We start from the raw sequence: 11727 nt of genomic DNA on the forward strand, positions 1-11727 counted from the left end.
GCCACCACTGTCCGGCAAGACTTTCCTTTTTTGTCGTCCTTGTGAGATAGGTTGTTCCTGAAGTCTCTCTGTAGTGCAAAGTGACCTAGAAATCCCCATCCCCCTGCCTTTATCTCTGAGTGCCCAGATGACTGGTAACAAAAGGCAGCCCCTTCCTTACGTGCACCTGTGAACACTCCTGTTTCCCACTAGGATGGGGGAGGACGGACAGGGCAGACATTCCCACTCTCTGGGCTTGGAGAGCTATCTTGGAGGTTAGCATAGCTGCTGTTCTTCCAGAAGACCTGGGTTCGCTTCCCAACACGGTGGCTCAGTCCGAAACTGCAGTCCCAGGGATCCAAAAAGAGTTCTCTTAAATCTGCTGTGGCCACCAACCATGAACATGGCACACACATACACTCAGACATATGAGATAAGTCAATTTAAAACAATAAAAATAAACAAACACCAACTCTTTTTCTTCTTTTTGTTTCCTGTGGGGAACACAGAACTTCAGGCAAGCTAGGCCAGCACCACAGAGCAAGTGAAGCCAACCTGTTTCTTACTTTCCAAGTCTTCGCGGATCGGGGTGGAGTGGGGTGGTCTAAGTTGCCCAGGTTGACCTTGAACTCAAAATCTCCAACTGACCTCTTTCTCCTCTGGGAAGCAGCTAAGACAACAGTCTTATACCACTGGGGCATACAGGGTTCAGGCTGTTCAAGAACCAAGCGCGGGGTCGGGATCAGGGTCATGAGGTAGGTATTGTTACCGGGAGCCTGCCCCACAGTCCTCAGTAAATGCTCCTGGCTGGGGGTTGGTGGTGTTCAGCTTAGACTTGTGGGGCATGACAGCTGTCTGCGGCTGCCTGCTGGGGTGAGGGGTGACCTCCTTCTTCGACGGGGGCCGGTCCCGCCCACATTCCAGTAGGGTTAGGGGCACCCTCTCCGGTTCGGTCCGAGCCGTTCTGAGAGAGGACCTCTGACCCAGGGCAGAACCCACCTCCCTTCCCGTCCCCAGGACACCCAAAGCAGCAGCTGGCCCCATAGCTGGGGGCGGGGGCGGAGGTTGGAATGTAAGGGGTGGGGGAAGGGTGAAGGAGGGGCGGAAGTGGGGGAGGGAGGGGTGGGACAGCCGGTGAAAGAACGAAAGTAGAGGGGCCTGAACAGAGACAGAAACAGGGAAAAGCTTGAAGGGCCTGAACCAGGGAACCAGCTAGCCTGGCACCGGAGCGAGGGAGCCTTCCTCCTCCATCCAGCAGGCTGAGCGGGCTCACCTGCCCCGCGTGACACCGGGGAGGACTAGGTGGCCGTGGGTGGGGCTGGAATCAGACTCTAGGGGAGAGCTCCACGCCCAGCTGCCGCCAGCACAGTCTCCTTCCCAAGGCCGGGCAGGAGGGTGGAGCTGTTTAGAGCCCCACGGGGGCGGCTCTGCCCTGCGGGCACCATCTCTAGCCTCCTCCACGGGTTCTGCTCCTCCCAGTTGCCCACGTACAGCCACCTCCAGACCTCTAACATCTCAGAGCTTGCTGCAAGGTCCCCAGATCCCGACTGCAAAGTGGCCACCCCTCCCCCCAGGGGACTCCAGCCTTTGGCAGGAAGCCATGACCCCTAGTGGCCTCCTTCTGCCCGCCCCCGGCTGCCTGGTCACAGAACTCTGCCCATTTGCGAGGGTACCCCCTTGGAGGGTTTGGCAAACCACACCATTCCTTGCCGCCAGCCCCGACCCTAGGCCGGCCTGAGCAGAAGGTTGTTGACTGGCTCCGACCATGCAGTCAGCCTTCTGCCTCAGCCTCTTGAGTGTTGTGACAGGTGTGCGCCACCCACCTCTCCCCCATTTCTTTACGAAGACCACAAGCAAAGGCAGCTGATGACCTGGAATTCCTGCCCTGGGGATCCTTCTCTCACCCAAACTGCCTGCGTGCATTTTAAAAAATCTTCGTCCTCCATTCCTTCTATCAGCCCTCGCAGCTTCTTCCAGATTATTGGGATTTTCAGGCAAACCTGTTCCACTTTTTTGCTTCCACCTCCCAAAGGGTGATTCCAACCAGGGTCATGGTCAGGCACCCCGCCCCATTAGCTCAAGTCTAGACCTGGGGGATGTCCTCAAGAGCCCTTGCCAACTTTGCCTTTTCTTACCTCAGCCCCTCGCCGCTTCACAACGTGACCTGACTGCTGCCCCACAACACACCCTTTTCTCTTCCAACAATACTTGGCAAACTTCTATTCGTCCCACAAAGCCCCCTGCTACAGGTAGCCTCCCTTCTTCAAGTTCCCCCAAAGGCTGGGAAGTGCAAGAAAACGGGGCGAGGGTCAATCGGACCGGCGGGGATGCAGCAGGAAATGCCGGTGTGCACAGCGCGGTGCACGTGGCGTGCCTGTGCTGGGGGGTCCACGTGCGACGCCCCCAGGGACGCCCCCTCTTCCGTCCAGGCCCAGCCTCAGCCGGCAAGCCTCGGCTGCGTCTCCCGCCCCCAAGTTTGCAGACGCGCGGGCAGCGGGGTGGGGCCGCTGCGCCTCTGCATTCGCGCACTCGTCTTTGCCGGGTTGAAGTCCCGCCTCCACAGGGCAACCTCGAGTTTATTGGTGCGTCCGGAGGAGCGAAAGGCAGTTCCACCAATGAAGTCTCCCCGCGGGCGGGCGGAGCCTGGACCGAGGCGCAGGCGGACGGGGAGCCCTCCCCGCGGTGACGTCGGGAGCCTCTCGCGGCGCGCTGCCCTGGCAACCGCGTTTCCATCTCGTCGAGTTTCCGGGGGCCGCCCCCTCCCATTCAGCTTTTTCCTCAATGGGGTGTTTGGGGGGGGCGGAAGTAAGCGAAAGGCCGACCCCGCCCCTGTGCGATTTCGGCAGCCTTTGCTGTCTGAGCCTCGGTTTCCCTCTTCATCCCTGCCACACGCTCTGGGCCTCCACTTCGGGGTCATGATGATCGCCCCCTGGGGTTGTTGGTCTGTTCAGGCTGAGGGCGAGCGGGGTGTAGAAAGTATTGTGATGGGAAGAAGATCTGGGGTGGTTGTGGTTTGACAGGGTCCCCAACATACATGCTCCATCTCCAGGGCGAGACCTTGAGATCCCCTGGGACGCCTACCCCCCCCCCCGCTTGTGGACGTGGCTGGCGACGCAGGCGCCTCCCTGGTCCCCCAAGTAGCGCTGAGCTACAAGTAGAAGCCGCCCCTCCCCCAGGCTTGACCCACTGTGTTCTCACCCTCACTACGTCAGTCGTGTGGCCTCAGACGTCCCCAAACCTTTGGGCCTATTGACCATGAACTCTCCTGGGATCAGGCTTGACGGGACATCCGTCTTCCTGGTGTGGGCGTGGGGACGATTTGGGGTGACTGGGCGGAGGGGAGGGGCAGAAAGCTCTATGGAGATGCCCAGGCACCCTTGGGGAAGGCACCTGCTTCCTCTTCCCCCGAGCCTTCGTGGCGAGGAACAGAAACTAGATTCCAGCCACAGGTCTAGATCTCTATGCCCAGTGTTGGGTTGGAGTCCTCAGTTTTCTGGGCTATGAAGTGGGAGTTTTACTAAAGGAGCTCAGAGAGTGAGTGTTAACTGTCTCAGCCCAGTTCCAGAAGGCTCGGAGCAGGGATCTCAGAGAAGCCCTTTGTGGGGCGTGGGGGAGGAAAAGGTGGGCAAGCCACCTTGGGAAGTTCCCAATCATAACCAGCTTGCAGTACCCAGAAGGGGTACGGCTGGAGCAAAGACCTGGAAAATTGGTGGCCACCGAGGGGGCAAGTCACTCAGGCCTGGGGCGGGGGAGTGGAGCGACTCTAGGAAGCACTTCCGTCTCTGCTCAGAACTCCTCCCACCACTGGGAGCTGGGAGTGTCCGTCCGGATACCCACTCCGAAGTTCCCGTCTTCAGCCCACTTTACAGTCAGAACTGAGGGTGAAAGCCTCGCCCAGGGCATGCCCCAGCCCCACGCCCAAAGGGACTTCCGGCCTTGGGTAGCAGGAAGTGGCTAGGCCTTCCCTCCCTCCACCCTAGGCAGCTTCCTGCCAGCCCCAAGCTGGGGAAGAGACATGGAAAACCAGGGCACTTCAGTCCTGAACAATGAGCCTGGGACCCTGAAGGAGCAAGCGGGGACTAAAGTTCACGTCTCGTTTCCGTTTATTTGAAATTAGGTGCTCGTGTAAGGTTTCTCCCCCCCCCCCAAATTTCATTTCAATAAAAGGAGACTTGGGCGAGGTGGATCCCCACAGCCGGATTTTCTCCCCGAGGGTGGCTAATGCTATCTGGGGGAAAGTCCGTCAGCGGAAAGAGGGAACTATGGGTGGGCTAGGCTCCTGCCTGAGGCCTCCACCCTCAGCTCAGGGGACACATCACAGGCAGTTAAAAAAAATCATAAAAAACCAAAAAACACACACATTTAAATAGATATCCAAGACAGCTTAAAAAAATGCACCCATGTATCCCCCTCCCTTTTCTTTTTGGAAAGAAGATTGAAAAAAATAAACCAAATTCTTGGCCTCTACCCTCTGGAATCAATCCCCTCCCCACCCACCCTTCACAAAAAAACTTTACATCTACGGCCAACACTGTTCACATCCCAACCATTAAGGTTAAACACACGGGGGTGGGGGTGGAGACTGAGGCAAACACCAGGCTTCACAGACAGAACAAAGGAGTTGAGGACAGGTGGAGCCTAGACAAAATTGACAGATGTTGGGGGCGGGCACACATCCCATTAGCACAAAATTTAAAAATGTGGAGGAAACAAAAAATACCCACAAGATTACCCTTGTTGAAAAGCCCCAGTTCGAGGGGAGGGTAGTCGCCCATGATCAGTAAGGCCAACTTGGGGCAGCAGCTCGCCCTCCCTCTGTGGGGGAGGGGGTTGATGCACTCACAGCTCAGCACCCACTGCCCATTCCTGGGTGCAGGTGGGCTCGGGGACAAGAGGTACAGGGGTGTCTCTCTGGACCCCCTCCACCACCTACCCCAGTTTTTTTCTTCCCTAGAGAACAGCAAGCACTACTGGCTCAGTCAGAAATGAAATCTATAAATAGCTCCCCAAGCTCCACTGGGAAAGGAAGGTTAGGGAAGTAAGTGGGTGTGGGGAGGGAGGGGGGACAGTGGGGGCGGGGCCAGCCAGGCAGTGGTGAAGGCCTGTTGTTGTAGCACTTGAAGGCCTGAGAGGCAAGAGGAAGGCTGGGAGTTAAGTAGGCATTGTGGACAAAGGTATCCCCTGTGAGCTGGGGTGGAAGGGGTGGAGGGATCCAGCTGGCCTGGAAAGGAGGCCAAGTCTGCAGATGGGGGTGGGGGTGGTAGATACTCATCTTGGGGTCCCCAACCCTCAACTGTAAAGTGCTTCTTGGAGAATCTACATTTTGAGTTAAAAACCTGAATTGGGTTATGGAAGGGGGGTGGGTAAGAGCTAGGCAGAACGGAAGGGCTGGGGGTGGGTGGCTTCCTCCGTCTGGGCATCTGGGAACAGACTGCTACATATTTGGAGCTGAAGAAGGTGGGAGGGAAGAGCCCTGGCGCAGAGGCCACCAGAACCGACCATGGTGAGGGAAGAGATGGGCGTGTGACCAGGGATGCAGGGCAACCAGGGGAAGAGTTAAAAAAGAATCAGAAAGGCTGGTGAGTGGCAATGGAGGTGACCTCCTGCCCCAGAGCTGGGCTCAGCGTCCAGGCTGCAGTGCCCCACCCGCCCCGTGTCTGGGGTGGAGATGTGATAGACCCAAGGGGGCTGGATCCTTTAAGCCATTACAAACTCGGACTGGATGTCCGGGTTGACTTCAGGCTTCCAGACGGAGTCCTCGAAGTCCAGGCCCAAGCCTCCAGCCTCACTGGGGCTACCTCCGCCCCCGCTGCTGCTGCTGCTGTCACTGCGGCCAGCTTTACGGCTGGGGGTCCAGTGGTAGGGACCCCGAGCGTCCCGCCGCGCCTTCCTCCGCAGGCGTTTCTGCTGCAGCAGGAGCTGGAGGCGTTCCACTTTGCAGCGTGTGGCGCGGTTCTCTGTCTGTCGCAGACGGTCTCCTACAAAAGGAGACCAGGCACCTGTGAGTCTCTAGCCCCCACTGCAGATCAGATTCTAGAGCACCAGTCATGGTCAGCTAGAATCTCCAAAGGCGGGAGGAAGCCTGAGTAAGTGTTGTAAGGGGATTTGAGCAATGAAAAGGACAGAGATTTAGTCAGCCACTTGAGAAATGCAGGGAGTAACTTGGGCTTGGTGGCACATGCCTTTAATCCCAGCATTCCAGACTCAGAGACAGGAGGATGGGGATTAGCTCGGTTTAAGCATAGTAAACTCCAGGACAGCTAGGGTCACATGGTGAGACCCTGTCTCAAACAACAAAAACTGTAGTTTAGTCAATCAATGCACGATTATTTAGGAAGCAGAGACCAAAACATTCCAGGTCCAAGACCAGCTTGGACAATGAAGTAAAAGCCCCTCTGAAAATAAGAGCTGAAGGCTTGGCTCAGAGATGGGAGCCCCCCCCAGAGTACCCAGTGAAGGGCTGGGGGTGTGGTCAGGGTGGAGCCTCTGCCTAAAATTCCCTAGTGAGGGGCTGGCGGTCTTGCTAGTAAGGAAATGCAAAAATCAAACAAACAAAATAATCAAAAGAACCTCTTTTAGAATCATAAGTGTTAAAAAGCTTGTGCCTCAGTTTCCTACTTCTGTAAACATGGCTGCAGAAGCAGGTGATCTGGGATAGATCACTAGGTGATAGAGCAGTGGCCACTGTCATCCCACAGCTTGGGGAGGAGGAGGCACATCTGGCTGTGTCTGGAAGCCTAGACCTGACTCAGTCATTCATGAAAGTACCCAAGGCCATCTGGAGAGGGGCCTCAGGAGGGGAAGGAGGAAGTGGCACCGGAGCCCTCTGGAGCTCACAAGGACACTCTATGCAGACACAGTTGTCTCTTCTTCCCAGCTGGGGCAGGTCTGGGGGGAGGGAGCAGCAGCTGTCAGCTCCAGAGGGTCCCCAGTCAGGTCAGCTGTCCCCTCACCCACAGGCACACAGAGGAGGCCTTGAGAAGCAGGGAGGCTGGCAACAGGGCCACTTACCAGGGGGTTTGCACATTCTGATCTGGCTCTGGCCCTGGAGCAGGGAGGTGGGGGAAGTGGCTCCCAGCTTCTCACAGGAGGTAGTTTTGGGGGTGAGGTCGGGGGCTGGTGAGGCAGGTGAGCACTGGGCATGGCAGCGGAGCTGGGTCAGGGAGGGTGGCATGCCCTGGTAATGCCGCGTGGCACTTAGGAGGTCATTGAGTATCTGCAGAATGGTGCCAATGTCTCGCCGTGGCCGCCCACTACTGTCTTGGCAGTTGGGATGCAGTGTGCCTGCGAGTGGAAAGGATCGTTGAGTCCCAAGGTTGCCCAAGTTCTCAGTGTGGCAATGACACAGGCAGACAGGGCAGTCTACAGTGTCCAGGTCTGGTGGCAGACCATCCGTTATCCCCAGCTACTCAGGATGCCGAGATTTGAAACTCTAAGCCAGTCCGGGGGGACTCAGAAAGAAAAGACCCCATTGCAAAATAAAAGTATAGTAGGTTTGGGGCACGAATCAGCAGCAGTACCCCAATATTACAGTGACCACAAATTAACTACAGATAGCATCCCATGTGTCCAGAGTCACACTAGTTCATGTCCCAGATTGCTGGAGAAGGCATTTACCCAGTACACGAGACCTCGAGATCACTGCTGTGGTGTGGCACCTACCAGAGAAGGTGCCTGAGAAGACCCCAGGGGCATGATTCACGAAGCTCTCGATGACGGCACCGGGTTTGCGGGAGCGAGGGGTAGAGCTGCTGCCTGGGGTGGACGTGGCATTGCTGCTAGCCGGTGGGGAACAGTCCATCTGCTGCTGAGAGATTGGCAAATGGTAGGTAGGGTCGTGATGGGTCCACTCCTCAGCCCAGTTCACCCCAGTCCGGCACTCCAGGTATAAATTCATCGGGCTCAGGATCAGGGAAGAGCATTTGATACAAAGGCTACAGCTGGAGCCCTCACAATCCGCCCCGAATACAAAGGGAAGCATTTCCATCCTCACCTCGGAACAGGCTGTAGAAGCTGCAGAGGCTGCGTGGGATCGAAAGGAGCCAGCGGTGACAGGTGAAGGGGACACAGGCGAAGGGCTGCTGGATACCGGGGGGACTCTGGCGGCACTGGACGCCGGCCTGCAGGGTGAGGACACTGGGGCAGTTACACTGGGATCTCCCCGAGCGGCGGCAGCGGCTGCAGCAGCAGCTGCAAGCACATGGCGGTGCTGGAGCGGGGCGTGTTGGGCAGCCAGTTGCAACTGTACAAACATCATGTGATCCCCAACGCGAAGGGCCAGGGTCAGAGGTGAGCGGCCTGACAAAAAGTCACTGACCTAAAGAGAGAAGCAGGGAGACACTCATTAGTTGAGGGGGTTCTCAGCCCTGATGCCCCCAGCCCAACCCAGCCCAGCTCTTCCCGCAGTGTGACCTGGGGCCTCTCGCCGCCCCTCTCTGGGCTCTGGGGTCCCTGTCGGTGCCACGGACGCTTAAATAAAATCAATCTGTATTTCCGGAAGCCTCCTCCGGCAGCCCGGCCTGGCCCGGGTGTCGCTGGGGGCTGTGGGGGGGACAGAGGTGGGTCAGATTGGGGCCTCTGGTTCTGGGTCCATTAAAGGGGAAACTGAGCCCAGATGGGGCGGGGCCCAGCAGATGATGGTCACTGCCCTCCCTTGAATACCCACCCTCAGACCCCAGATCCTGTTTGCCTATGAATCTAGCTAAGAGAATCCTCAAGATCCCCTTTATAGCTAAGCCACCCAAGAGGCAGACTGAATCCTGAAGGAGCTCCTAATGGTTAACCTTTGCTTTCCCAAGATAAATATTTATATATCCTGGGCTGGGGGGGGGGGAGGGAGGAGCCTGGAGGCCCGGCCCCAAGGGCTTCCATATGACCTGCCAACCCTCCCCTCCCCCAGAGGCTCTGTAGGGCTGATTTGCGGGCCTACCTGACCCTTGGATGCCCTGGGCACCCTCTCTCCCACCTCTGGGACCCAGACTATCTGCCTTGTTCTCCCCAGAGGCCAGGGTGTGTGTGTGGGGGGAGGTTTCTGAGAAGTGACACAGGCCTATGAGTCACCAGACCGCCTCGCAGAGCTCCCTCCCTCCCTCCCTCCCTCCCCTGGCTCTGCTGGCAGAGGGCTGGGCCCCATGGGGAGGGGATACAGGGGTGGGCAGGCAGGAGAGCAGCCCCCACCCTGCACTCCCTCCTCCATGCCTGACACCCTTTACAGGGAAGAGCCTGAAGTGGTTTCCTGGGCAGTTGGGATCACCCCTTTCTCCCAGGGGAAGGGCAAATGGGTGGCCTGCTGAGTAATCCACTCTGGTGACCTCAAGGCTACACCCAGCACCCACTAACCCCCTCCTGCCAGGCACACCCCCCCCACAGGCCAGCAAGTGCAAGTCTGCTTAAACTAGTCCCGACAGTCACCTTCAGCCCCCACTGCTAGCTCCCAGGAACCCAACCCCGCCAGAGAGGCAGGACCACTGAGTGTTCTGAGTCCCTTGTGTCCACTAAGCCTCTAGGCAGGATGCTACGGTTTGGTTTGTAGTCTAGTCTACGGAGTGAGGGCCAGCATGGGCCGTTCCCCTCCTCCTGGGGACAAACTCCAGGTGCTTGGGTCGCTATGCTGGAGAACTGAAGGAGCTGAGGACCCTGATTGTGAGAGAGGAGGCCCTCTTATGGCCAAGAATGGGGGGGGGCAGCGCTCAACAAAACCTGGAAGCCTCCTCAGAGCCAGGCCCAGCCTCCCTCTGGGCTGCTTACTAAATATTTTCTTAACATCCTGTCTAGGCCTCCCTGGCCCAGGGCTGGGTGCCCCTGCCTGCCCCTCCCCCTGCCAGGGCAGGGAACAAAGGCCAGAGACAGGAGGGGATAGGATGACTCCCACTGCTTTGCCTTGGCTAGGCTGAGTTTTGTCGGCTGGCTTCCCCAGAGGCATAGCTCTCCCAAATCAGGATTTTTATCTTGGTTCAGATTTTTTTCTGGGGGGGGAGGGGGGCTCTAGATTAGGAGTGTGCTGGGCTGTGGAGGGTACAGTTTCAACCAGCTCGGGGCAAGGTCACCCATGGTTAGGGCTGGTCGAAAGATTGGACCCCCCCCCCCCCAGGGCGGTAGTCACCGTGGGAGAGAAAACTTCTCAAGGTCAGGTGGTCAGGTGCTGGGGGAGGCAGGGAGGAAGAGGAAGCGTGGTGACCAGGCCAAGCTGGCACCAAGGCGGGGCTTTCATCCCCTCCCCCACAGGCCACCAGGGAATCACAAACAACTGGAGGCTCTAACGGTGTCCAGAGAGTTGCACGGTCCCTAGGCGTAGCCACTGCCTGCAGCCCCCACCCCCAGGGTTAGGGAGAGGGTGGCAGTTGCTTACCTGGGTCTCGGTCAAACTTTCCAGAGCTTGCATAACGGACTGCTCCGGCCTCGAGGCTTGGGACTACAAGAGAGGGATGAAAAGTGTCTTCAGTGTAGGTTTAGAACAGGGAATGGGGAGGGGGCCCTATGTGTTAGGGGTGGGTGGGAGAGCTCTTTGTAAGGGGCAGGATGGTGCATGTATGCAATGAGGTGGCCAAAAGACAGGAGCCTCCAGGGCACGCGCCCCTCGGTCATTTACCATAAGGCCAGCTTCCACCGTGGGCACGAGCGTCAACTTGCTACCATCCCCCACGCCGAATTCCTGCAGCTTCCCCGAACTGAGCCGGCTGGGGGTAGGAAGGAAGAGGGTGAGACGGGAGACAACACAGAGACGCGGAAGCGGAGGCCGAGAAGGAGGGCTGTGCGTGCGCGGGGAGGGGGGGGAACAACGACGACAGGGGAGCGCTTCCCACCCTTACCGCTCCCCAGACCCAAGTGCCTGTGGGGAGGCCTCTCACTCCTGTGAGTCCTCCCCATTAACCAGCTGACTTAACTCTAGGTTAAAGCAGCCTCCCATCTGCAAGGAACAAGAGACTTTTCCATCACCTGAACCCCCGTGGGCTCTTTGCCACCCTCCCCCGCGCCCCCCTCCTGGGCAGCTCCTGCCTACAACTCCCCAATTCTTGCCCGGGCTCGTCTTTGTGGGCGCCGCGGGGCTCCGGCCTTTTCTGATAGAGGCCTTCGGGGGCTACAACGACCCGGGCTCTCCCCCTCCCTCCCCGGCACAGTCTGCTGCTCAAACAAAGGAGACCCTCCCCCTCGCCCCTCCCCCACAAGGGCCCCTCCGCTGGGGATGGACACTGCGTGTCCCCAGAGGCCCGCGAGGGGATGAGGGGAGGGGAGACTCCCTGGCCTGGAGGCGATTTAAATACCGGATTGGGGGAGGTGTGGGGAAGCGAGAACAAAGGGGGGCAGAGAGACGTAAGTGATGGGGAGACAGCCAGACGCAGAGGGGGCCGCCGAGCAGATGCGGAAGCGGCGAGACCGCGGGCACAAGAGGGGGCGGCTGTAGGCCCCCCAAGGCGCGCAGAGACTGGACCCTTCCCAGTGCCATCCCAGGGGCCCACGTCTGTCGTGCCACCCCCGTAGTTCCCGTGCATCTTGGGGCCCCATAGGGCGCTCCTGCCTTTGTGCAGACCCTGGCGGGGGAGGGGGGCCCCAGGCAAGTAAGGCCGCGCAGAGGGCGCCCGAGAGCGCGCGGCGCGCCCCCGCCCCCCCCCCCCCCCCGTCTGGCTGCCCCCTGCTTCCCAGCGCGGCGCGCTCTTTGTTTCCGCCCGGGGCCCGGGCCCGAGGGGGCAGCCTGGTGCCAGGGGGCGCGCAGGCGGGGGCGGCGCGCTACCTACGTGTCTTTGTGAAGCA

The 11727-nt window shown here is 58.8% G+C and overlaps 1 protein-coding gene and 1 long non-coding RNA gene across 5 annotated transcripts in view; both read right to left on the reverse strand.

Annotated features, from left to right (window-relative positions):
• Positions 1 to 452: 452 nt before the first annotated feature.
• Positions 453 to 3712, reverse strand: LOC148121256 (uncharacterized). Its single transcript, XR_015738634.1, has 2 exons — positions 3178 to 3712; positions 453 to 2931 (listed from the first exon to the last, which is right to left on the reverse strand). It is a non-coding gene; the product is annotated as an uncharacterized LOC148121256 (long non-coding RNA).
• A 352-nt stretch (positions 3713 to 4064) lies between these two features.
• Positions 4065 to 11727, reverse strand: part of Midn (midnolin) — a 9878-nt gene continuing 2215 nt past the window's right edge. The window contains exons 3-9 of one of the 4 annotated variants that reach the window (XM_087909409.1): positions 10568 to 10655; positions 10328 to 10390; positions 8392 to 8520; positions 7973 to 8296; positions 7642 to 7783; positions 6991 to 7263; positions 4065 to 5957 (exon numbers count right to left, since the gene is read on the reverse strand). In XM_087909409.1, the coding sequence (XP_087765535.1) occupies positions 5677 to 5957; positions 6991 to 7263; positions 7642 to 7783; positions 7973 to 8296; positions 8392 to 8520; positions 10328 to 10390; positions 10568 to 10655 (1300 nt within the window). In that variant the 3' untranslated portion in view covers positions 4065 to 5676. Of the gene's footprint in view, positions 5958 to 6990; positions 7264 to 7641; positions 7787 to 7972; positions 8297 to 8391; positions 8521 to 10327; positions 10391 to 10567; positions 10656 to 11727 lie in introns of all 4 variants that reach the window. The other 3 variants (XM_087909408.1, XM_087909411.1, XM_087909410.1) reach the window with 3 other exon arrangements.

The sequence above is a fragment of the Myodes glareolus genome, chromosome 8 (assembly GCF_982192425.1).
Source record: "Myodes glareolus chromosome 8, mMyoGla1.1, whole genome shotgun sequence".
NCBI classification, from domain to species: Eukaryota; Metazoa; Chordata; class Mammalia; order Rodentia; family Cricetidae; genus Myodes; species Myodes glareolus.